Source organism: Cervus elaphus, chromosome 26 (genome assembly GCF_910594005.1).
Source record: "Cervus elaphus chromosome 26, mCerEla1.1, whole genome shotgun sequence".
Taxonomy (NCBI): domain Eukaryota; kingdom Metazoa; phylum Chordata; class Mammalia; order Artiodactyla; family Cervidae; genus Cervus; species Cervus elaphus.
Window position 1 is genome coordinate 23,448,696 of NC_057840.1, and position 27,356 is coordinate 23,476,051.

At 41.2% G+C, this 27,356-nt stretch overlaps 1 protein-coding gene across 1 annotated transcript in view; it reads left to right on the forward strand.

Annotated features, from left to right (window-relative positions):
* The window catches only part of ECT2L (epithelial cell transforming 2 like), a 75,344-nt gene that overhangs the window by 39,789 nt on the left and 8,199 nt on the right, over nt 1-27,356 (forward strand). The window contains exons 9-19 of the mRNA XM_043888432.1: nt 539-667; nt 6,384-6,476; nt 8,053-8,235; nt 9,661-9,764; nt 13,260-13,385; nt 17,326-17,412; nt 22,642-22,856; nt 23,778-23,925; nt 25,561-25,634; nt 25,734-25,890; nt 26,507-26,572. Coding sequence (XP_043744367.1) covers nt 539-667; nt 6,384-6,476; nt 8,053-8,235; nt 9,661-9,764; nt 13,260-13,385; nt 17,326-17,412; nt 22,642-22,856; nt 23,778-23,925; nt 25,561-25,634; nt 25,734-25,890; nt 26,507-26,572 — 1,382 coding nt within the window. The remainder of the gene's footprint in view (nt 1-538; nt 668-6,383; nt 6,477-8,052; nt 8,236-9,660; nt 9,765-13,259; nt 13,386-17,325; nt 17,413-22,641; nt 22,857-23,777; nt 23,926-25,560; nt 25,635-25,733; nt 25,891-26,506; nt 26,573-27,356) is intronic.

Genomic DNA, 27,356 nt, shown 5'->3' on the forward strand with positions numbered 1-27,356 from the left:
CTTTTCTTTCTTCACTGGGGCTTAGGAAGGCAGTCTCCAGGACTCCTTTAGAAATCGGTGCAGATACATGCAGACTAGCTGAATCATCACATTCAATTCCCTGCAGGTGAAAGGTACAGTGAAGTTTCCCATGCCTGGGAGCCTTACTTCTGCTCTTGAGGACTTATTTATTGATTGGCAATCACGGGAAACATTTCCACTTTGGAACTTGGTTGCAAAGTCCCAGGACTTGACTGGCCATTGACCAACCATGCCGTGAGCCTGGTAACTCACACCGCTGCCCCCCGGAAGCAAGACACAATGTCCTTAACCTAAGCACTGTGTCTAATAAATCCAGGACAGGAGGAGAGTGTTGTCTTGTTGGAGCCCAGTGGTTCCTTCTGTGGTCCTAACATGGGGCCATCACTGAAGCAGAGATGCCCTGCAGATCTTGGCCTTACAAGCAGATGTTGGCTTTTTGAACCTTTATATTTTCACAACACAAACTGCTCTTAGCTTCTGTTAAAGTAATGTGACATTTTGATTTCCTCCCCCTCAGGCTATAAAATTGGTATTAAAAATTTATTGATGCCTGAAGTGAGAGACTTCTGGGAAAAATTAGGAAGCTATGTGGCTCCTGAAGAAGAAGGGGGTCACGTGGACCTCTTTGTACCACTTGGAGCATCAGGTCAGTTTTGGGAGGTAGTGGTCATACCTACTTTGTGATGATTCATAAAATGTCCTCAATTCAAATAACTAAGTTACATTTATTTTTTATTTTTTCTCCTTATACTGCACATACTCAGATATTTAGGGGGAAAGGACATCAAGGTTAGTGGTCAGAGTCCCTAAAGAATAGTCATTAGTGGTAAGAGCCAACCAGAAAAATTATTTCTGTTTCTTCTGGAAAACACAGTAAAATCAGCCTCCACAGTGCAGGTGAAAATGCCAGACCAGCACTGGGACCATGAGCAGCCTGTATGAGGAAACTTTCCCTGTTGGGTTCAGAATCTGGAAGAAGTGGGCATGAACTTGGTGACCAGGGACCTGGACTTCAATTCCACTCATGTGACTTGAGCTGTGTGGTCTTAGGCTAGTTTGTGGACCTCTGTTTCCTCATATGAAAGTTAGGATAATAGTATTTTACCTTATTGGACTTGTGAATATCAAAATACATATAAAATACTCAAATGTTGGAGTATTAAAAAATGGTGAAGTGCCTTGTAAAGATGAGTGTGGTAACTTATCATTTTAAGTGTCTGTCTAGTATCAGCCATATTTAACATAAAAGCTCTGCTTTCTTGAATTCATGGGCTATGTTTTTTGTTTATTTCTTTGTTGTTGTTTTTTAGCTAAGCAGAACATGGGAAAGGAAGTGTGGAATTAAAGTTTCTCAAACTGTTTCTTGCTACCCATTCCTTAGGGAACTTAAATTTAGTTCTTAATCCTTAGATTTCATTGGACTATTCTATTGATACAAAGCATGACTCTGGCAGGATTCCTCTAGGCAAAGGAAGTATAGCAAAGTTTAAAAGAAAATGAAGTACAAATTATTGTAAAAAGATAGTTTTTACAATTACTACAAGTATATAATCTCAATTATGTAGAAAATAGGGATAGACAACTCTAGGAGGAAATATAGCTCACTATTAACACTGTCTATCTCTAGATCTGTTATTTCAAATTTTCTTTTAAAATCAGTTTGAAAAGGGTAAGTTACAAAGAATGTGGAAGGTGTGACCCCAATGTTTAAAATCTGTGTATGTGACAGGGAGGGTTGTGGTGGGGTGTGTGTATAAGAGGGTTTGGAAGCATATATACCATCATGCTGACAATAGTTGGATAATATTAGTGAGTTTTCCTTTCTTTTGTATTTTCCTTTTTCTTTGATCTTTTTTTTTTCTTTGGTCTCTATTTTCTGTAGTGAACTAGTATTACTTTTAAAATGAGAGCAAAACAAATTTTTTAATGGGAGTAGGGGGAAAAAAAGGATGTTAAAAAGTAATGTATTGAAAGGCCAAGAGAATATGGGCAAAAGGGGAAAAGAACAGTAGATTTAGTGACACAAAAATGGTCTCAAGTGAAACTTAATGGTACTCAAACAACAGATTTCCCATTGCCATTCTGGGCCCCCAGGTCATCCCTGGACTTCTCATCAAATATAATTTCTCCTAGGTGAACCATCGAGACCCTGGTTCAGTCAGAGGCCCTGGCTTCTCAGTCAAAAATCTTCCACCACCTTAGGAATCACTCTGGAGCCTGTCAGTCCTATAGCTGTACCACCTCTGAAATCTTGATCTTAAGCATTTGTCTCTAAGTACCACTTCCAAATCGTGTCCTCAAATATTCCCACTCTGTCGGTTCTTTGCCTGAGGATCTCCAATCCACAAACTCCCACTTACTCACTCTCCATCACCATGCCTTCAACCTTGGTTCCTTCCTCATTAAACCTAGATTTACTGGTTTGTCATTATCATCTCTCTTGCAAAGAACCTGAACTTCTTTCCTGCTGGCCAAACCCCAGTTTATCTGGCTAAACCCCAATGCTGGCTGGAGAAGGAAATGGCAACCCACTCCAGGGCTCTTACCTGGAAAATCCCATGGAGGGAGGGGCCTGGTAGGGTGCAGTCCGTGGGGTCGCAGAGAGTTGGACATGACTGAGTGACTTCATTTTTCACTTTCATGCATTGGAGAAGGAAATGGCAACCCACTCCAGTGTTCTTGCCTGGAGAATCCCAGGGACTGGGGAGCCTGGTGGGCTGCCGTCTATGGGGTTGCACAGAGTCAGACATGACTGAAGTGTCTTAGCAGCAGCAGCAGCAATGCCAGTTAGAACACAATCTTCTGCATAATCTATGCCTGCCAGTACTGAAGCAGCTGAAGACTGTTGGAAAGAGTAATACAACTGTTCTTACTGATGAACTTTAATGCCATAAATACCAAATGGGATTGGAGCTCTGACAAGCAATCCTACCACATTTCCTTGGTAAATTCATTTTCGCACACTTTAATGACTATGTCATCCCTTCTCTTTAGTCAATCTTTCAATAACCCTCTCTCTCACTTATTGATTTCACCATTTACTTCCCTAAGGAAACCCCTTAATATACCTCCCACCACAAAAACCACCATCTATCCCACCTCTTACATTCATCCTGTCTTCCCTTCTGTTACGGTGAAAGAAGCACCCCTGCTTGAATCAAACATCAGCTACTCCACTTGGACACCGGATTGCACCACCTTTCACCTTCTCAAGACATCACTCCTATGCTCAAATTCACTCCCAGAGCCTCAGTCCTATTGGATTAATCCTATCAGAGCAAGAACACCTGTAGTAGCTCCTCCACTCTCCCTCCCCCCTGAAAAAGAGACCATAAACTTTCTCTCACATGAGTTGACTATACCAATGGTTCTCAAGTTGTTGACATGTATTTGACTCACCTAGAGTCAAATACAAGACCTAGAGTCACCTAGAGGACTTGTCACAATCCACCTTGCTGGATCCCACCCTAGCGTTTCAGGTTCAGGTCTGGCATGGGAGCTGAGAATTTGGCGATGCTGATGCTGCTGATCCCACAGCCACACTTGGAGAACTATTGGTATAGCTCAGAGGTCCCCAACCTTTTCAGCGGCAGGGACCGATTTTGTGGAAAACAGTTTTTCCATGGACCAGAAGTGGGGGTTTTGGGATGATTCGAGCATATTACATTTATTGTGCACTTTGTTTCTAATCTAATGCTTTCACTGATCTGACAGATGGTACCAGTCCACAGCCGGGAGGTTGGGGATCCCTGATCTAGCCGACTGTTTCTACCTTCCTCACCTCTCACTTGCCCGCCTCCCAAGCTCCTCCAAGTGGTCTCAGTCTACCAAAGCCACTTTTGGAAGACTATAAACAACTCCCATGTGCCCAAATCCAGCAGTCCCTTCTCCATCCACACCTTGCCCTGACCTCGCAGTGGCGTTTGAGGTGGATGAATACGTCTCCTCAAAACTCTCCTTCTTCCCTTGGTTTCCCTAATACCACCCACTCCTCGTTTTCCTCCTACCTCAGCAGTCTGTTCCCCTCAGTCTCCTCTGCTGGCTCCTTCTCTTTGGTGAGGCCCTTAAATGTGTCGTGGGCTTGATCCCAGTCTCACTTATTTTCCATGACTATATACTCTTCCCTTAGGGAGTCTCATTTATTCCTATGACTCTATGTTCAATCTGGATACTGAAGACTCCCAAATTTATGTCTCCATCTCTGAAATCTCTCAGCTGTAAACTCATATCTAGCTTTTACTTGACATCTTCATGTGGGTGTTTAGTTTGCATAGCTAATAGGCATCTCAAAGTGCACACACCTGAAACAGATTCTTGATTGCCTTGCATCACAAACCCACCCCTTTCCCAGGATTCTTCACTTAAGATTGCATTATTCACCAGTTACTGATAAGCCAGAAACCTAAAATTCATCTTTTTTTTTTTTTTTTGGTATTACAAATTGTAATACAAATTGTAAGCACTTTTATTAAGGTATAGTTGACACGAAGTATTTAAAGTGTGTAATTTGATAAATTTTGACATATGTCTACACACCATGTGAAACCATAAAACAGTCAAGATAATGAACACATTCATCATCCCCGAAAGTTTCTTCCTGCCACCTTGCAATTTCTCACTTTGCTTCTCCACTCCAACCAGAGGCAACCACTGATCTCACAATATATTAGTTTGCATTTTATAGAATTTTCTGTAAATGAAATCATACAGTGCATTTTTTTGGTCAGGCTTCCCTCACTCCAGATATTTTAGATTCATCCATGTCATACTGGTATCAATGGTTCATTCCTTTTTACTACTGGGAATGATTATATTGTATAGTTATACCACAATTTGTTTATCCATTCACCTGTTGATAGATATTTGAGTTCTTTCCAGATTAAGGCTTTTACAAGCAAAGCTGCTGTGAACATATGCTTTCATTTCTCTTGGGTAAATAAATGACTAGGAGTGGAATCACTGGTTTATATGATAGGTGTATGTTTAACTTAAAAAAAAAAAAACAACCAGCCAAACTGTTTCCAAAGTGGTTATGCCATTTTAGATTTCCACTCCAGCTACCCAACACTCCGACACTTGGCAAGGTCAGTCTTCTTAATTTGAACCATTGAAGTGTGTCCTGATATCTCTTCATGGTTTTAATTTGCATTTTCTCTAATGATCAGTGATGCTAAGCTTCTTTCCACGTGTTTATTTGCCATTTGTCCTCCTTGGTGAAGTGTCCGTTCAAATCTTTTGCTCATTTTAAAAATTAGGGTTTTTGGCTTTTTACTGAGATATCTTTGTATATTCTGGGAAATAAACAAATTTTTCTGTTGCAAATATTTTCTTCCACTCTATGACTTATCTTCTCCTTCTCTGAATAGTTTCTTTTGAAGACAAGAAATTCTTAATTTTGACAAAGTCTAATTTATCAATCTTTATGTTTTATAGATTATGCTTTTGATGTCATATCTAAAAACTCTACCTAACCAAAGATCACTTCTATGATTTCTCCAAAATTATTTATAGTTTTAAGTTTGACATTTGGGTTTGTGATCCATTTGATTTATGCTTTTTTAAAAAAACAGAATGCAAGGTATGAATTGAAGTTTTGTTTTTTTTTTAAACAAGTGGCTATCAAATTATTTCAGTACCATTGCTTGTAAAGACCATCCTTTTCCCAGTGGATTTTATTTGCATCTTAGTTGAAATCAATTGACTATGAATGTGTAGGTACTCTTATGAACTTGCTGTAATTTCATTGATCTATTTGTCATTGGAAATATTAGATACAAATAAGTGACAGACATCCCAATCTTTCAGCCACAACCATCTTGCTGCGAGCAACTGAAACAACTTGGAGTAATCCTTTACTCCTGGACTACAAAGAATTAAAATATATTACCCTATAGTTTCATTTGAAGTAGTTTGATCTATATGCTGTGTCACGGAAGAAGGGGTAAAATTAACACTAAAATTTGACCATTGTATTCCACTGTGTGTTTAACAGTTTTTTTTTTTACCATTTTTTTTTTTTACCATTTTTAAACTATCTTCTTGCAGTGAGACTTCGAGTCAGACTATTTTAGAAAACCTGTGTAGACTTTTCTATCTTTGGCCGAATTCCAAATTTGAAAATAAGCACCAGGTCAAACTGCATCCCTCTTTCTCCACCCTGTTGTCAATCCTCCTGAATGAAGTGTCTGGACTTCAGCATTGATGAACTGTAAAGTGTTGATGGACTATTCCATGAGGGATTTGAATTGAAGACAAGGCCTACAAGTGACCTTTCTTGGCCAGCTCATTAGTGCTTCTAAGTAGTATTTAACTGTTATGGCAAACCTGTGAGTGAACTAATGAAAGTATTTTTGACTGTGCAGAGGCAGGAATAGAAGTTCTTTCTCAGCTGTCTCAACTGACTGGCACGTTATTTACTGCTCCCACTGGGATTGCCACTGGCTCTTACCAACATGGTAAGTGTGTATGGGTGCTGACCACCGTGTCCAGGGATACCCACCAACTCCAGGATCACCAAGGACAAAACACAGCTCATAATACTGGTTCTGGCAATGTCAATTACTGCCTTTCCTTCCTGCTCTGAAGGAGTGCTGTCACCCCCCAAACTAGTTCATTTCTCATCACTCAATCATTTGCTTAGAAAGGAATTATTACAAATATCTGCTTCAAACCATCATTTGCAAAAACTGTTGAAAATACAGCTTTAACAGTTAAACAAAGATGTAGCTGATCTAGAGAAATTATAAGTACAGAGAACAATTTTCTTCGTAAAACATTATTAATGTGCTTTCATTTGGAAAAATGAATTGGAGCTATAAGGAGCTAGTGAAGGGGCTGGCTCAAGTTTCACTGCAGTAGCCTTAAGGGAGAGGAAGAACAAAGAGAAATTACACTTGAAAGCAAAATTTCATTTAGATAATAAAGCTGCAACTATTGGATCAAAATGTAACATTGGCTGACTAACAAGAGTCAAATTGCTTTGCTATAATAATGTTAATCATTTTCCCCTTTAAAACTCCCTCACTTCCTATCAAACAGGGATGGGAGTGATGTAAAACTATATAAAGCATTACTTCTCTAATCCTGGATGCTAAGTGCCTTTCAAGACAGGAAAGCTGGCATCATTGGGAGAAGATTCATGATGATACAACAAAAAGCTCGCTGACCTAATACAGTTTTGCAGCAGAAGTTGCTTGCTACTTTTAGTTTACATAGCAGCAGCACCCAATGAGAGCATATTTGGCCCCATGAAGGGAGGAAATCAGCCTCGCAGAGATAGCAGGGTGTAAATAGCAGTGTAGTGCAGATAGCACTGCAGTTATAAAATGGATTTTCATCTTTTTCTCCTCCTCTGTCTCTTCTTCCTCCTTTTCCCACTCTTCTTCTCATTCTAGAAGAACATGTTACAAATAGTTTCACGTTTATCAGCAAAAAATGTGGAGAGAAGAATGAAACTATCTATTTAGGACAGAAAATCAAATTTCCCTTGGCCCTGTGTAATTCAGTCACTGATTTTCAAGGAAAGAAACTTTCTTAAGCACCCATTTCAGTACATGTAGAGATATCTGTAGAGAAAGAGCAGCTGGACATGATGTAAATAAGATGCAGGGCTGGCTCCAATGGAGATGACTTTCGGATGACATGATGGGGAAACCAGGCAAAGTGTGGTTTTCCTGTATTTTTACTTTTTAGGATGTGAACATAAAATAGTGTATTCTTATTTGGAAGTCTATTCTGCTTTTGATGCAAAACTCCAGCAGCTATTTAATTTTACTTCAAATACAGTGTAACATGTCAAACTTATCTATCAAAGAGTAGATAGACATTTGAAATTATTCATTTTGTCCTTTTTGAGTTTCTAATTTTACCTTTGAAAGCAGACTATGGGTGTTTATCTTAGTTTTCTAATGAGAAAGTGTAATAAGCCTGATATAAATACAATTAAGGGTTTTTTTTTCCCATACTGTAAACAAGAAGAACTCTTTCATTTGAGCTTAAGTCTGTGATACTAAATGGGGAAAATAATGTCAGTTCTTAGTGACTGGCTGGGACAACAGTGGGAACCGGCACCCCCTTCCATCTACTTCAGCGAATCAAAGCTGCAGACATGGTCCAGCTTCACCGACTTCCTGGAAGACACCTTGAAATCAGTAAGGAAACAATTAAGTCCTCTCTTCAAGGAGCTGCAGGAGAACATCAGTGGCAGGATGATAGGTAAGAACTGTTGCTACTTCTGTTGCTGGTTAATTATGAAGCTTGTCACATATCCAGAGTGAATACAAATGTAGGAATGCAGAAGTAAAAAACTGTTTATTGTCTTTGTTTTTCATAGCTTCTTTCAGATATCATGAATATCCACTAAGAACAAATATATTCATCTTTACAATGCTGAAGCTAGTTCCTGGTTTCAAATGTTACCATCTTATTCTGTTAGTCAATTGTTTACCTTGGCAAAATTCACTTTGCTAAGCCAGAGAGCTCTGTCCTTTTCCCTCTACAATTTGCTCTCAAAGTTAAGCACCAACATCCCAATTAAGCATCTCTTAGACCACAGCACCCATTACTTACACTGTTCTATAATTGAATTCTATGTATTTTCTTTCTAAAATATTTAATTTGGTGATGGGCTTCATGGGGAGGCCTATTGGACATTATTTGTTTTCACATTTATGCTTGTTACTCATGATCCAATTATCACAATAAACACTTTTGGAAACAATGTCCTGTTTCAACTTTAGATCTTCATCTAAACCTGTCAGTTCTTCAAAATCAAGTACTTTTTAAAAAATGTATTTAAGTAGGTTTTTCCTGCATCTTTAACTGCCAAGTCATTTTCCTTCCTAACTCTTGACACTGAAGCACTGTATCAGTCAAGCCATTATACATCTGTCTTACTTCTCTCTTCCCTTCCTCTGCCTTGCTCTGTCTACACAAGAGCTGCAACATACAAATATGCATGCAGGTATTTTATCTGTCAACGTATGTCCATATCTGTTTGCATGAAGCAAGGATTTGTCTTTTTGGTTTTAACTCTATCACATTTAGTAGGTGTTCAGCTAATATTTAAAAATTGTTATGAGGCTAAAAACAAGGAGAAATTATTTCTCCTGGTTCTTTCACAGGTATTAACGACTAGAGAGATAAATGAAAAGATTAACAGTAGAAGTGTTCTCTGATCATGTATGTCATAAGGCATGAAAATCAAATGGAAAAAGGTTGCTTTTCAAATCAATGCAAGTTGCTCAAAATATTTTTAAAATATGTATGTATGTTTGTATGTTATTCTCTATGGACTTAAAATATTTATGGAATTGAGCACAAAGATAATGCAGAATATGGAAGAGCTTTTGGTAGAATTGAGAATCTAAACTGTATAAGGTTTATTTTTACATGTTCTTTCCCTGTCCAATGTATACATTTCATTCAATATCAACTTTGTCAGGGTGGGTACTTTTTATATGCTACACATTTAGATGCTTTTGCTCATTTTCTATTTTACCTTGATAATCTTCATGGCATAATAGAATTTTTATTCTTAGTCTGCATTTTTATACACTAACAAGCAACTGTAAGGACTGAGTTTTCTTCTTGATCACATCTCTTAAGTTAATTACAAAGCATATGGACTTATATTTACAGGGCAATTTGTATTTGACACCATGAGTGTGGCTAACATTCTGAATAACCAAGAAATCATACAAGCTCTGGCAGATGGATTGATAGAGCTTTCAAAAGAAAATTCTGTAAGTGTTCCCTTTAAAATAAGCTACAAAACCCCCAAAACTTAAATTTTAGTGTGCATTTACCACTTTATCCTTTAGGACACAATTCCTCAGAGAAATAGCATCAGTTTATGAAAACAGCCACTGAAAGAGTGTGAACCCAAGATGTATTATTACACCAAAATAGACATATAGGAAAATCTTCTCAGTTATTTGATATTAATCATATGGTACACTGACCTATCTTGTGATTAATTTCAGTCAGAAGTGACTCCTTTAAAAAAAAAACATGTTTAGTGGCTTATATTTCACATAAACATTATTCAACAGTTAAAACAATTTAATAGTATGGCAGAAAAACTGAGAAAGTGTGAAACCAGCTAGAACAGATGAAAGGTAAGGAAGGCTAGATGAGAGAGGAAGGAAAAGAGAAAACAACAGAACAGAAACAAGGCAGTAATTTGGTTGGGGATAAGCTTGAGGAAAGCCTGAAAAAAATCAGAAGCAAATCTTGAATGCTCTTCCAGAAAAGTCAGTCCACATACCAGGACACAGTGAGGGGAGGCAGTGTAAAAACATACTCTGCCCTAATATCATAGAAAGGCTCTAGGAAAATAAAATACAGTCAACTCTATATATCCTTGGGTTCTGCAACCATGGGTTCTGCACCCTCAGATTCACCCAACCACATGTTGAAAATATTCATTAAAAAAAATTCCAGGGACTCACCTAGTGGCTAAGACTTCTTGCTGTCAATGCAGGGGACCTAACTTTGTTCCCTGGTTATGAAACTAGAACCCACATGCTGTAACTAAGACCTGGCATAACATAATTAAATACATATTTTTTTTTAATTCCAAAAGTTTCAAAAGGTGAAACTTGAATTTAGCCATGCATTGACAACTATTTACATAGTGTTTATACTGTACTAGGTACTATAAGTAATTGACAGATGATTTAAAGTATATGTGAGGAACTTCCCTAGTGGTCCAGTGGCTAAGACTCTGCACACCAAATGCAGCAGGCCTGGGTTCAACCCCTTGTCAAGAAACTAAATCCTGAGAGCTGGAACTAAAGACTGAAAATCCCATGTGTGGCAAATAAGACCCGGTACAGCCAAATAAATAAATATGTAAAGTATATGGGGGTGTTTCCCAGGTAGTGCAGTTGTAAAGAATCAGCCTGCCAGTGCAGGAGATGCAAGAGACTTGGGTTTGATTCCTGGGTCAGGAAGATCCCCCAAAATAGGAAACGGCAACAAGGTCCTGTATTCTTTTTTTTTTTTTTTCATTTATTTTTATTAGATGGAGGCTAATTACTTTACAATATTGTAGTGGTTTTTGTCATACATTGACATGAATCAGCCATGGATTTACAAGTATTCTCCATCCCAATCCCCCTCCCACCTCCCTCTCCACCTGATTCCTCTGGGTCTTCCCAGTGCACCAGGCCCGAGCACTTGTCTCATGCATCCAGCCTGGGCTGGTGGTCTGTTTCACCCTAGATAATATACATGTTTCGATGCTATTCTCTTGAAACATCCCACCCTCGCCTTCTCCCACAGAGTCCAAAAGTCTGTTCTGTATATCTGTGTCTCTTTTTCTGTTTTGCATATGGCATTATCGTTACCATCTTTCTAAATTCCATATATATGCGTTAGTATACTGTATTGGTCTTTATCTTTCTGGCTTACTTCACTCTGTATAATGGGCTCCAGTTTCATCCATCTCATTAGAACTGATTCAAATGAATTCTTTTTAATGGCTGAGTAATATTCCATGGTGTATGTGTACCATAGCTTCCTTATCCATTCATCTGCTGATGGGCATCTACTTTGCTTCCATGTCCTGGCTATTATAAACAGTGCTGCGATGAACATTGGGGTACATGTGTCTCTTTCAGATCTGGTTTCCTCAGTGTGTATGCCCAGGAGTGGGATTGCTGGGTCATATGGCAGTTCTATTTCCAGTTTTTTAAGAAATCTCCACACTGTCCTCCATAGCGGCTGTACTAGTTTGCATTCCCACCAACAGTGTAAGAGGGTTCCCTTTTCTCCACACCCTCTCCAGCATTTATTGCTTGTAGACTTTTGGATAGCAGCCATCCTGACTGGCGTGTAATGGTACCTCATTGTGGTTTTGATTTGCATTTCTCTGATAATGGGTGATGTTGAGGCTCCTGTATTCTTGCCTAGAAAATTCCATGGATGGAGGAGCCTGGTGGGCTATAGTCCATGGTGTCACAAAGTGACAGTGAAAGTTGCCCAGTTGTGTGCGACTCTTTTTGATCCCACAGACTATAGCCCACCAGGCTACCATGTCCATGGAATTTTCCAGGCAAGAGTACTGGAGTGGGTTGCCATTTCCTTCTCCAGGGGATCTTCCCGACCCAGGGATAGAACCTGGGTCTCCCACATTGCAGGCAGACGCTTTAACCTCTGAGCACACACACCAAAGTATCTGGGAGAATGTCCTAGGTTGTATGCAAGTACTACACCATTTTACACAAGGGACTTGAGTATCTGAGAATTTTGGTATCTGCAGAGGTCCGGAAGCAAATCCCCGTGCACAAGGAGGCATAATTGTTGCAGCCCTCAGTTCAGGGGAAGCTGAGAACAGGACAGGAATGGGGTATTATTAACATACCTGATGCTGTATAAGGCTTGTAGTTTTCCAGGAAACAGTTCTCAAATCCTTCCTTCCCACTGTAGTAATTATACTTTGTGGGGGATTTAACATTGCCTTTGGACACTTTCTCCTTATCCATCATGGTTTCAACTTGGCTTCCTGGGTAAGCACCAAACATCTCCTGGGCTCATGGCCCAGTGTGGAGCCTGAGGAGTTGCAGGTAGCCATGATTTCCTTCTCTGAAAACTCAACTTTCCAGTGCACTAGCCAACCCTCTCACAGCCCAGCAATAAAGGCCCTGGAGAATTCTGCTGATAATACGATCAGGGATGTTCACAGGGATAATCCTGAGGCCCTGAAATTCTCTGCACTGTTCTCAAACACCAAAGAATTATTCAATGTTTGATGTTGGTTCATGGTATTTATGCCACCAAATTATTTAAAAATAACCTTGTATCATATAATTTTCATGGTGTTCAAACCTACAGCCTGAGAGGGAACCAGATTTGGGAGTCTCGCCAGGGTGTTTTCCCGAAGAACTCTGCTGCTTGGAGGCTCTCTTCTTTCCCCTGTAACACACCAAAGTTGTCCTGTCACCTTTCCTCCTCTGGCTAAGAGGCCAGTGTGGGCCACTTTGGTTCTGAAGACCTTGAGACCCTCCCAAAAGACCTTGGCATCCTCACTGAACTGTAACAATAAACTGAGAACCAAGATTAACCAGAAAGCCCCATTTACTACCTCAAACAGCTACTTTGTTTTCTAGACTTGTAAATTAATTAGGCAGAAAGCTGAAAATGCTACTAGAAAATGTGTTCTCATATCTGCTGCACTCTTGTTGACCTGCATTTGAAATAAAAATTGTTCTGGGGGGGGTTTGGTAATCTTTCAGGACAACCCTCTGGAATTTTTGTCATATTTTCTGCTGAAGAAATGTAGTAAAAAGAGCAAGCATTTTGAAAGAAATGTCATTCTGACAAAAAGTGACCCAAAGGCAACACACAATTTACTCACAAAGGTAAAATTACTGTGGTATTTTTATGCTGTTGCTTCACTGTACAGTTCGAGAAATGTGCTTAAGAAATTCATAATCAGTAATGATAATTCTAACCTGGAAAGCTTTCAATTTGTCATTTCTTGTAAGAACTTCATTTTCATGGATTTTTATTTTTTAAAGGGTGTTTTATAGTTTCATAATGTTAGTAACACTTAATCTACTTGATTAGTGGATTACATGGCATCATGCTGATGAGAGTAACACTAGTTGACTCTTGGGGGAAGAATTGAATATGCATATTCTGTCCAACATAACCTAAAGAGATTTTTTTTTTTTTTCATTTGCATCCCAGGACACTTTTTTGCTGAAACTAAAAATGGTTCTTTTTTTCTTTTTTCTTTTAGTTGAGATTCAAATTCATAAAAGAAAAAAAAGTGGGTTTGAAGCTAGTTCTTTAGTCGAGCAAAAATAATTTTGCCAGTACTATATTCAGAATACGTACATTCTTGGTTAAGTGAAGTAATATGGATTCAGGAAATACTGAAAATTGCATTGTCATTCAGAGAACTGATTTCTATGAAAATGCCATTTCATGCCCATTGGAAAAGCACCTATCTTTGATGATTGAAGGCTGGGAATGCCACCCCTAACACAAAGTCACTGTGGAGACTGTTAGGAAAAATAGACTTGTAAGTTCCCCTAGTAGCAAATGGTGTGTTGCCCTATTAACCTGATATCCTGGAAGACTTTGTTGCCCTAGCTTTCAGGACAGCACAGTGCAGGGGAAAGCAAATGGTGCCCCTCTGGGGCCGCATCCTCTCTGCCAAGCTGCCCTAGACTCACTCAGGAGAATGAAAGGCCTGCACTTATGCAGCCCCTGCCCTCTGGCTTTAGTAGACCACCATGCCTCTTAGCAGAACCCCCACCCCCTGAAGCAGCTTATTCTCCCCAACCACAAGCATCCTCTCCAGCAGGAGTCTTGATAAACACATTTCCGGGGACATCAAAGCCTTTAGATGTTAGAACCCTGCTTCCTTGTAGCCTGACCCCTAAATCTATCTCTTAGGAAACTCACAGACCATGTACTCATCAGGGTTCTCCAGAGAATCAGAACCAATAGACCTGCTCTTGTTACATCACCTTACTGTAATAAAACTACAGAAATCTTAAACTCCTTAATGCCTGGGAATATCTTTGATATTTTCCTTTTTTAAAAATACAATTAAAAAAAAATAGGTGTTAGATTCTTATTTGGTTTTCTGTTATTTAACACTTGGGAGCCTGTGCACGATGCCCACGAAACAAAGTTGGTGGCCCTAGGAAGGAAAACCACAGATTAAATATAGAGGCTGAATTTGGATAAAATGGAGGTGAGTTTCTCCACACCTTGGAGTTTATTTTTAAAAGTGTAGATATTCATCCAGAAGAGCACACAAACTCTCACCCATGAGAGTGGAAAGTAATGCCTTCTTCTGAGACAACTGTTTTATAGATTCTTCCACAAGGGTTTGTATAAGAGGATTAGTCTGCCAAATCCAGGACCAAATACACATACATATATACATATACATAGGTAGACAGCTCACTCTATAAATCTATCTATCATCTATCTATCTATCATCTTGCTGCCCAGTCAGTACAGTAGTAACTCCTGGCCTTGATATTCCTGCAGTGTTTACACTGATGCTATAGAACCATGGTGATAGGTCACAGCCAGAATCATAGTTGTTCTTCAGCACTATCATTTTCACAACTACTGCATGCATGCTCAGCTGCTCAGTCGTGTCCAACTCTGCGACCCCATGGAGTAGCCTGCCAGGCTCCTCTGTCCATAGGATTTCTCAGGCAAGAATCCTGGAGTGGGTTGCCATTTCCTTCTCCAGGGGATCTTCCAGACGTAGGGATCAGACCACATCTGCTTTGGTTCCTGAATTGGCAGGTGGATTTTTCTTTCTTTCTTTCTTTCTTTTTTTAACTATTGAGCCATCTGGGAAGCCTCACAACTCTTTCTGGACCCTAATTCAGGTAGTCAATTGTTTTCTGGGAGAAGCACCGGCAATAAGTAGGATGTTAGCAATAACTAAGATCCTAGAGGAAAATTCCAAATATGTGATCCAAAGTCTCCCTTACAGGCCGTGGAGAGAGTCAAGGCAAAGGCCCATAGACTCAAAATAATTGTTTTCTTAAAAATGTGCGAAGTTTGCTGCTCCGTTACTTCCTTCGAGTTCACGTTTCAAAATGATTAGCAAACGGCATCTTAACCTAAGAACAGGCTCTAAAAATCCTAATAATTCGATAATATAAAATGAGAGAACGTGTTGTTTTTAGTTTCAAACACAATTACTATGTCAAATTGACTTGCTATCCACAAAGAAAAATTTACATTTAAGAAATAGCTGTAGCTGGGAATACCCTGGTAGTTCAGTGGTTTGAAAAATTCTTAAAAAGCTGTTGCTGAGCCAGAGATGAAACAAAGCCCAGTCTGAGTAAGCAGGTTCTAAGATAACCAGGGTAGTCTAGGAGTCCACTGCTGAGCTTCAATGACTGAGCACTCATGGGAGCCTGTCCAAAGGGATGATACCCCAGATAAGGGGGCCTCTGTCGTCTGTGGAATCCACAATCCGAATCTGTATAGTTTGGGTTCTCTTAACCTCCAGTCAAGCAGGCTGAGTTTCATTTTCATTTTATGCCTGCAACCACGTCTACCTACACAACTGCAGTGTCACTGCTGACTGGTTGAAGTTATCATTTCTCTACATGAATGATCAGCATTATTACATATTTTGAAAGAAGACAATGTTCCACGCATGGAAATTTTGAATTATTTTGTCAAAATTCAAAGTAGATTCCCCCCCACCCAGCATAAATATAAATACTGGAGTAGGAAATGACGACCCACTGTAGTATGCTTGTCTGGAAAATTCCATGGAAAGAGGAGCCTGGCAGGCTAAAGTTCACGGGGTCACAAAGAGTTGGACCTGTCTGAGCACATACACACACAAGTATAAATACATGCCAGACTGGTGTGGGTCAGCCCCAAATGGGGAAGAGAAAGGACATGGTGAAAAGACTATGTGGAGCAGCCATGAAGTGCTCAGACTCAGGTGCGGGGCCTGCAGGCCCAGGAGAAACTGGCTGGCTGCATGTGCTTCTGGGCCCAGGGGTCTTACACAAAGGCTTCAGGCAGCCATGAGGGATGTCTGGAGGTACAAAATAAAATTGTGTCTTTGTCTGAGTAGAGTAAGGCAAAAGGAGTCTTGGTTATAAATTGGTGTTTTTCTTCTAGTTTCATTCCTACATATCAAGGTTGCCATGGATGGCTTTATCTTTGACTTGGAAGGGCAGCAGTAGTGACCATTAATTATCATTAGCTTTCAATACAAACGTGGGACCATTGTTCCATTTCTCGGGTGGACCCTGGGATGCTGCAGGCAGAAGGGGGGTTATTTTTTAATGTGATAATTTATATGGAAGCCACAAGAAAAATTAACAAGGCAAAGTGAGGAAAGAATAAGCCATATTTAAATGTGGAAACAGATCTAGAAATGCCATGTGAATTTCTTTATGACACTTTTTCATTAGGTGAAAAAAGAGGTGAATTTCACAAAGTACTGTGAACATTTCTTCTAGCATCTTGAAAGTAAGGTAACTTATGTGCTCACTGCTGCCAGAACTGAGGCAGAGACCTATTTCCCAGGCACGTGTGAGGAGCTGCTCCCAGGGAAAATGGCAACTGCACTGAATTGAGTTTCTTAACACAGTTCCTAGGAAGCAAAAAGTTATTTTTTTTTAAAAACATAAAATTTAATTTTGTTGAGTGCTTAACTTATGTGTCTAGAGAACACTGTGATTAGGGCCAAAGGCAGAGCTACTGAAATCCTCCTGTGGGCTTAGCACTGACTGGGCATTTAGATATTCCAGGGCCTGCCTCCGAATAATCAAGTCTGCATTTAATCCTCAGGAAAGAAATGTTATAGAAGATAACCCTCAGGACACAAAACCCAGTCTCAGCAAAAATGATCCAAATTTTGAGTTGCTGGTTAAGCTGGTAAGCCAACTATTCTGGTTTGTTCTTTCTTTTTTCTTGAGAGTTTCTCTTAGGGGGGAAAAACCCCCAAATATAACTGGAGGAGATCCAACCAGTAGCTTTTTCTTTTGAGTAAGTCCTGATCTAAAAAGAAGCTGAGCCAAGGGGATGGACATGAAACATCTTGGTAACAACATCTCTGTGCTACTCCATGCTTTTCTAATAGGACGCTAGAAAGGCATTTAAAAAAATGGTCCGTGGACACGAAGGTTCACAGTTTCTAACTGACCCATCAACAGCTGATTGAGTATAATCAAGCAGTCACAGTTTCTAACCGACTCATCATCAGCTACGGTCTGATTTCAAATGTTGAGGATAATCAATATAACCTTTAGGGCTGTCTTTCAAAGGGTAGTGGGTGGAGAACGTGTGGACCAGCAGAGGCCTGGTCCCATGCTGCCAGTTAACACACAGCGCATGCGTGCTGCTTAGACTTTCTACAACACACATCCAGTTTTACTATCATGTTTCAACCTCAGAATCCTGAAAAGCAGACATTAGAACCCGCATTTTGTCGAAGAGGAAGTCAAGTCAGAAAACTTAAAATGATTTCCTTAAGGTCAAGCAACAGGCAGAGAGAAACATTTGAATCCTGCAGAAGGGCGCTCAGCCCTGGGCTCTTTCCCAACTACACAGTAGCTGGGACCCGTCTGCCTACAATGGATTGTCGGGAGCCGGCACACGAGATCCCACCACTGACAAGGTCATGAGGAGAAATCCTGACAGGCAAGGCAGATCAGGTTTTCAGGGATTCCAAAAAGCTGCCCCCAGCGCTCACCTTAAAGATGATATCTGTCTTTCTGATGCTTGCTTCAATAGACTACTCCCTAATTTCTGTGACACAGGCAGAAGGCCTTCCCCGATCTCTTCCCAAATAAGAATCAATTTAGAACTTTAATCTATAAGTTTCCCAGGTGGTGGTATTTTATGAGATTATCCAGGGTGAAAGGAGTGTTTTAATTTAAACTCCTTTGCTGGTATTTTAGTTTGTTTGGCAAATGCATTTATGCCCTTGGTACTAATATGCATGACTGCTCATAATACCCTAATCATAAAACAGCATAAAGAACCTGATCATATAAAGGCCCTAACAGACATAGAGCCTTTTTGAGGGGTGAAGGAGTCCTATTAGAAAACACAAGAAAAATTATTCTAAAAGTGGTTATTGGGTTGACGTTTGCTTGCTGTGTTTTGCTTGCTGTATTTTTACTCTTAATGTGCTAAGGTTGTGCAGTGGAAACCATTGTTAATATAGTTAAAGGTCTAGAAAAATAAGAGCTTAGTCCTAGTGTGGTAACAATGAGATGGTTGTTAATTGTCACCCAGGAGTGCTAGGCAGAGGCTACTTCACCAAAGTCGCAGAGTCAGTGTGGGGTAAACTTCTTAGATAAACTCAACTGACAACTTCTGCAGAACGATTAATTTTTGTGTTAACAAGGTTATACTTCTACTCTGTACTTTTGCCCTATGAGGCTGCTACCTTTCAGTTAAGGTCACCATAGAAGTGGAAAATAGGTTTACATTCACCTGACCTGCATAAAATGTTAATAGGCCCCAAGGCCAGAAGATAATGTACAAGACCCTCATAAACAAAGAAGTATGTAGAAAACACCCTGGTTTCGTGAAGAACAAGCTGATGTAATGTTAAACTATTTTCCCCTAGAAATGTACTAACTTAGGGTATAAAAGCTACAGTAAAAAATAAAGCACTGCCAGACTCTGCCAGACCCTGCCAGACTCTGCTGCACCCCCTGTCTGGTCACTCTCTCTCTCTTTCTCTCCCTCTTTCTCTCTCTCTCCCTTGCAGACTTGGCCCTATCAAGGCTGGTCTCACGTGTCTTTTCTCTCTCTCTCGCCGACGCCGTTCATCCTGAGGGTACCCCCTGGATCCTGCCGAGGCTGGACCCCGGCAGTGGATGGTGCCTACAGTCCGCCTACAGTGGACAGTGTCCCTGTGGACCTCGGCGGCCACGGGCTCACTCAGCCCCACGCCATCCCCAGGAACCACCCAGGAAGAGACGGTTTACAAGGAAACAAATAACGACAGTATCTCCTCTGACCATTGGTGATAATACTGCACAATGGTTTTGTTACCCAAACACAACTCCATATGCCCAACGCACAGTGAGGCCAAACATACCAAGTTATGAGTTCAGAGCAGAGAAAAGTTAATGGCAGGGCCAGGCAAGAGACAGGTGGCTCAGGCCTTAAAAACCCCAAACTCCCTGAAAGCTCTCAGCAAAGCCCTTTTCTAGGCAAGGTGAGGGGGAGTGTGGTTAGTCCTTGCAGACTTCTCCGTGTCAGAGCCTTTGTTCTTGAGGTCAAGTCATGGTCAGGTAATGATGTTCCTATAAATTTCTACCAAACAAACATTATCCTCTCTTCTGACAGGAAAGAGCCAGGTCCCAAGGCACACTTTCACCCTCTGAGTTCTGGTCTTGGCTGAGAGGAGGCCGATCTCAACTGGTGACTCCCTCAGGGCCAGGTCCCCAGACCCTGCCCAGCCGGCATCACTGAGGGAGCCAGGCACCTCAGACTCCTCAGGCCGCCCAAATGGCAGGGACAGGTTCTGGAGACCAAGTCCCAGGCACATGGCCACTGCCATTAGGTCACAGAGGTGGGGATGGGGGAGAAGCTCACCATTGCCTCAAGGCCTGGGGCTCGGCCAGTGGGTGGCCTTGGCAAGAGCTCCAGAGCCCTGCAGAATAGGGCCCCTGCTGGCCCAAGGCTGGGTTAGCTAGAGAGCCCAGGGAAAAAGCTGAGATCCACCTCTTACCTCACTTTCCACCAGAAGACCACCTCTCGGGCTGACGGTTGGTGGAATGCTCCCACCAACGGTAGCTTATTAACAGTTGGTTGTTTGTGGGAGGGGCCACTGTGGCACCAACCAATGACTGAGCAGGAACGCTAACGGTCTCTCCGTGGCCGTTGCCTGGTAACAGGGTGGGGTGGGGGTGGGGCTAATGGTTCACAGCAATGGCCCCGTGCTAAGAGCTATGCTGGGCAGCGCTCTATTACAGTTTCAAGATAACAGTGGAAGTTTGACAACTGAAGCCTTAAATCAAAATAGTTATAAATATTATAAGGATTAATTATAACGATTATTATAAAAACGCCAGTATTTTAAAGATCACTTCATGGCAAATAGATGGGGAAACAATGGAAACAGTGACAGACTTTATTTTAGGGGGCTCCAAAATCACTGCCCATGGTGACTGCAGCCATGAAATTAAAAGACGCTTGCTCCTTGGAAGAAACATTATGACCAACCTAGACAGCATATTAAAAAGCGGAGACATTACTTTTCTGACAAAGGTCCATCTAGTCAAAGCTATGGTTTTTCCAGTAGTCATGTATGGATGTGAGAGTTGGACTATAAAGAAAGCTGAGTGCTGAAGAATGGATGCTTTTGAACTGTGGTGTTGAAGAAGACTCTTGAGAGTCATTTGGATGGCAACATAAAGGATATCAGCCCTGAATATTCATTGGAAGGACTGATGCTGAAGCTGAAACTCCAATACTTTGGCCACCTGATGTGAAGAACTGACTCATTGGAAAAGGCCCTGATGTCGGGAAAGATTGAAGATGGGAGGAGAAGGGGACAACAGAGGATGAGATGGTTGGATGGCATCACCGACTTAATGGACCTGAGTCTGAGTAAGCTCCGGGAGTTGGTGATGGACAGGGAGGTCTGGTGTGCTGCAGTCCTTGGGGTCCCAAAGAGTCAGACACGACTGAGCAACTAAACTGAACTGAAATACACATAAAATATAATATGGACTGTAAGCCAGCTGCCAATGGATATGGATGCAATTTTAAACTCATTGTGCCTGCTCAGTTGCCCAGTCTTGTCTGACTCTTTGCGACCCTATGGACTGTAGCCCACCAGGCTCCTCTGTCCATGGGATTCTCCAGGCAAGAATACTGCAGTGGGTTGCCATTTCCTCCTCCAGCAAATCTTCCTGACCCACGGATCGAACCTGTGTCTCCAATGTCTCCTGCATTGTTGTGGATTCTTTACCGCTGAGCCACCAGGGAATTTAAACTGTCTAAATAGGCTTTATATACAATAGGCATGTGTTTGAAAGATTAAAACTAACCAAGAACAGTGTTTATAGTATTTCAAACAGAATGAATGTTCTGATTCTTCTCTTAAATTATTTTCACATTTTAATTTTAGCTCATGAAATTATGGTTGACATTTTAGGTGCAGATTACATGGCATTAAACATTAGTATTGTCATATTTTATTTGGGGCAGTGTGGGGCAGGGCTGGAGGGGAAAGAGGAAATTGTGTTTTAAGAGTTTTAATTGTTCTAGGTGCAAATACAAGGCCATTAGATTTTTAAAATTTGAATATTGTGATTGTTTTCTAGATTGTAAAAATACTAATTTTACAACTTCAAAAGTATAAATAGAAGGGAAAGAATCCTAATTCCAGTAAGGAAAATTAATTTCTCCAATCATAAACATTGCACTCAATATCAGGGTGTGGGATTTCTTTATATCAGTGCATGGCTTTTCCCTCGGCATTGCTAAAACAGAACTTTGATATATAGAAAGCATAGAACATCGGGAAACCTAACTACCCAGGAGAGACAGTACTTTTTCCTAAACACAGAAAGAAGAGCATGATTTTGGTATTTCATAATACACAGCAGGAATAACTATTGAACTATTTGATAATGAGAGGTCTAGCTCATTTCAGTCACGATAATGAATAAAACTCTACTGGAGAAAAAAAGAGGAAAACAATGCACAACCCAAAGGCTTTCTCACCATCACCTCTGTAAGGGCAGAATTCTGCCTTCGCATCATTGTAGCGCCAACACCTAGCACATGACACTAGATATCTATTTGGATGGATAGATGGATAAAAGTAAATTCTCAATCTGCACCTTCTCAAGATTCAAGAGTCCAAGGCCCATCTCTACTATGGCATCAAGCTGGCCAGTGCAAGGGACAATTTGATGATGGGGACAAGCAGTGGTCAGCAGAGTCCTCCACATTCCCTTATCAAGTTTCCCTTCAGCCCTACGTATTACGAACCAGAAAGACACCCTCAGAGTGGCTGCCTGACTGCTCAATACTTTCATTTCTCTGTCTCCTTTGACCATCAGGCTTTTTGATGATGGAAGCCTGAAATGAGTCATTACACTTTCCTTCTGAGTTCTTAATGCTTTTCCACAGGAGAGAAAACTCCAGCTGGATTCAGCCGAAAAGCGAACGAGAGTTGTCAGGGAACTCTTAAAGAGTGAGAGAAAATATGTGCAGATGCTGGAAATTGTGAGAGATGTTTATGTGAGGCCACTGAGAGCGGCACTGTCATCAAACAGAGCCATTCTGAGTGCTGCAAACATCCAGATCATGTTCTCTGATATTCTGCAAATCTTATGTCTCAACAGGTAAACTCTGAATAGCTATATTTTGAAATATGCATTGTAGTATGGGAGGAGCACACACTTGTTTCAAAAAGTTATACAGAGGCTCAGTCATTCTCTGCCCCTCCTGGGGACACTGCCTGATCCTCTCACAGAGGAGAGACAACTCTAGACAGTGGGCTGCAAACAGCAGTGATGACTCCTGGGGTGTATCCCTGCCTGGACTCAGAGCTATAGTACAAGGGGTGGAGTTCAGTGCCTGGGGATTCTATATTCATCATACTATTTATGCAAAAGACAATGGGAAGGGGAGCTGTTCATAGTCATTAGCGTTTGACTGATCAGTGGGAGAGGAACAGGAGGCTGTAATGGGATTAAGTCACTAGAATACTTTGCTTAGAGAACCAGAGGCTGGGGATTAGTGTAATAACAGTATATGTATATGAAAGGGTTGAGAGAGAAAATTGATCATTTGCACTGAATATAGTAAGACAAACTGAACTTGTGTTTCTCTGCCAGTAACTCTTTAGATAACTTAGAACAAGTTCCTTAGCTTCGGGGACCCCAGATTCTATAAAAGGAACTGGTGTGCTTCCAGTTTTGAAATTCTGTGATGGCTGAAGAATAGCCTTTGATCCAAGGGAAATGGGCTTAGTGGCGGTGATGGCATTCAGCCATTGAAGTGAGTTGAGCACCCTCCTCTGAGGACTGTAAGAAACTGTCCCCAGACAAAGGGGAGAGAGAACACAGGGCAGCCTCTCCAGGCCAGCCTGGGATCCTGACTCAGCCCCCAAGTCAACCTGCTTCCTCCCTTTCCGGCTCTGTGTCAAGGCGAAAAGATCTGACAAAAGCCCCGCCCTATATGACTGAGTACAAATTTATTTTTTATAAGTTATAGGCTGTCACTGGTCAATATTTCACAGCCACGCTTTTCTCATGTTGCAGGCGGTTTCTAGATGACCTGAGAGACAGACTACAGGAATGGGGCCCCGCTCACTGTGTGGGAGAAATATTCATAAAGTTTGGAAGCCAGTTGAACACATATACCAATTTCTTCAACAATTACCCTGTGGTTCTAAAAACTATTGAGAAGGTAACAGATTGAGGGACCATCCACGCATTTAATTAGATCTTCTGAACTTGCGAGGACTAGAAGGACTAGAATTAGTAGGAAAGACTTCTTTTCTACCCTTGGCTTCCAGATCTCCTCCTCTGGTTTACCTTGAGCTCTTTGAGGATGAGGGCACTGACTTAGTTTTGATCCCTGGCACAGTGCTTGACCCAGCAGTGCCTAGGAACTGGCTGTGGGACTGAATAGTCCTCATGCAGATTTCCAGACTCCCACCTGCCCCAGTTACCCTAGGGATTGGTTATAGGAACATAGTTCACAGGCAGAAGCAAAACTGTGAACCCTGCTTTCACACTGCCTCTACAGCCCGTGGGGTGAGTCCAGCTCTCTCATGGAGAAAAGGAATTCGTAATCATGTGTTGGAATAATGACACTCAATGTGTGAAATCTCACGATAAAATAAGGAATTCCTTTGTCTTGTATTCCCGACCAAGTGCCTTTTAAACAGTTGTCTTTGTTGTGATATTGTGTATGTAGTCTGAGCAGGACTATGCAGCTCTCTTCTGTGCCCCTTGCTGCTCTCATTGGGATCTCCTCTGATGACCATAAGATACCTCTTTTCCCTCCTTGGTTTGCATCAAAAGGGCAGCAGGAGGGGCACCTTGGGACGTAGCGGTGCCCTCTGCCCTGTCCCTGTCCACTGTGGCCCTGCCCACCTGTCTGCCCTGAGGCCCTGAAGTGAAGGCCTGGGGCTGGGAGGTCTCTGAACACTTCCTGACCTCAGACATCTCCCTTTGTCGTCTTCTTCCTGCTCCACCCCGGGGAGTTTAAGCTCTGCTGCGCAACTCGATTATGTGAAAGTTGCATGAATAAAGCAGTGACATAGAACTGACCTTTAGGACAAGAATTGGAGCAAAGCATCAGATGTTATCATAGCAGATTGGTGCCAGCAATTTTATAGTTATGGATAATAATGTCTCTATTTCACTAGCATGGGGGGTGCATATAAGTAAGTACTCAGTAAATGTTAGCTATTAATATTACTGAAATCAGTGACTATTTGATTTCTAGAAATTAGAATTACTGGCATCTGAGAAAAATGAGGTGACTTCCTGGGGGCTGTAATGGTGATGAGTAATGCATTTTAAAACAGATTTTAAGTACAAAGGAGCACCTTCTTCATGTTATTGTGGAAAACATGCTTAACAGCAGAATCACACACCAATCCCTACACTTAACACTTACTGTGTGGCAGGCACTCTGTGGACAGGATTTCCGCCCCCTCCCCAGCCCCTCACCAAAAGAGTTAGCTATGACATCCATAAGAAGACTGAGGCTCAGAGGAGTTAAGTAAGCTTGACAAAGTCACACAGAATTAGATAAAATTAAATTAGAATTCTAATCCAGGCCTACCTGCATGCAAAGTTCATTTTTATTTTTCTATATTGATTAAGCTCAATGACTAGGGTTAATTTATGGTATAATTAATACATTATACTTAGGATATCAGGAAGCACCTATAGTATTAATAGTACTGTGATTTGGTGTAGATGTTGCCCTTTTGCTTTAAGCGCTTCATAGATGATACTTGTCTGGTTGAACAGAAACAACACTTCACAACTGTCTTACAGAATTTTGACAATATAACTCTCACCTTAGTGCAGAGAAATGATACCAGCATTCCGAGCTTTCCTGAAGAGGCACGATAAGACCATTGTTACCAAAATGCTGAGGTAAGCTCTGAGGGAGAGCACAGCTAGGGCACGCCAAGGCCTGGAGTTCTGTGGCCTCAGAAAGAGACCAGAGCTCCCTTCTCTCTGCGCCTCCTACAGTCTTCCAGAGCTGCTTTTGTACCCATCCCGAAGGTTTGAAGAATATCTTCATCTTCTCTATGCTCTGAGGCTTCACACTCCTGCAGAACATATTGACCGTGGAAACTTGACCATTGCAATTGACCAAATAAAAAATTACAAAGGCTACATAGATCAGGTTGGTTGCTGGTAAGAGTCTGTGTCCTTTAAAAATGTTATAATGCTTTTGTGGTACTCTGACTCAAAGGTTCTGAAATCCCTTAGCCTCTTGGGGTTCTCTTCAAACTTTTTCATTCTTTTAATGCTAAATCATTGTATTCAGTGATATTGAGCACTGAGGGCCTTTTTTTAAACCAAATGATGTTTTCAGATATCTCTATAAGTACACTTATACAGATTAAAAAAAAGAGCAAACCTCTTTGTTTCTGAAAGTACTTCTTAATGTATTAGTCAACTTTCCTGCCTAAGAAAGTACAGCAATCACAACTATTCTCTGCAAGATTTGATCATCTTGGAGTATAGGACTACCATTCTGAACATGTCACTGTGATGGGCACACAGCCCAGGAGTCTGGGCTGAATGGAAACAATAACACAGTACACCTAGCAAAAAACTTTTTGGACAGTCTTGCCACTTGCCTCTTTGTTTTAAAACACTGGGTACAGGAAATTGAGAGTCTTATGATAGTTTATGAAAATACCACAACATTATCAAGTGCCATAACATATTTTAATCTATTTTTATGTATAAAAATATCACAATTTCAGTTTGCCTAAAATCACTTTCTTTTCCAGATGAAGCGGAACATCAATATGAAAGATCACCTGTTAGACATACAGAGACTCATCTGGGGGTGCCCTGTACGTATTCTAATGCACTTGCTGCATCTCACGCTCAAAAAGGAGACAGGGATTCTGATGCAGCTAACATCTGTTGAGTGTGTGCCAGGTGCTGCCAAGCTCTCATATTCCACATCCTTGTTATCTGCAAGGATGCTAGATGAGAAGAGGCACAGGCGGGCTGGACCCCATCCCATGATTTCTCTTAGTCTTAGCACCTTGCTTGGTACTACAGAGCTCATGACCCGCTTTGAGGAGTGGGGCCATGTCTTTATTGTTTTCTATCTCCCTGCACATAATATCTGGTGCAGGATTCTGCCCACTGAGGACATCTGTAAAAATCCTAGACGTCCTCTGTTAGTTATCTGTTACCTACGGAATATCGTCTGACTCATTCTGCTTTCCTTCCCACTGCCTTGCCTACCACCTTATGACCAAACCACACAGACACACTCACAGTTCTCTAGTGATGTCAGCCTCTCCCGACACGACACATTTGTCTTTGGCTCATGCTCTTCCCTCTAAGAAATTGCTTCTTTTTTCTGCTCCACTGGATAAACTCCTATTCATACTTTAAAGATCCAGTTCAAGCATCATCTGCCTTGAAAAGTTTCCCCTGACATCTCCAGGTGTGAGTTGCCCCTTCCTCAGTATTCTCAGCACCCTGCACCTCCCCATCACACTTTCTTACCGTCCTTTATCCACAAGATTGGGAGCTCCATCAGGTATGAACTAGTGTCTTCTAGTGTTCAGCATATAGCAGGAGTTTAATATGTGAATTATATTGAATTAAAGTATCAATCGA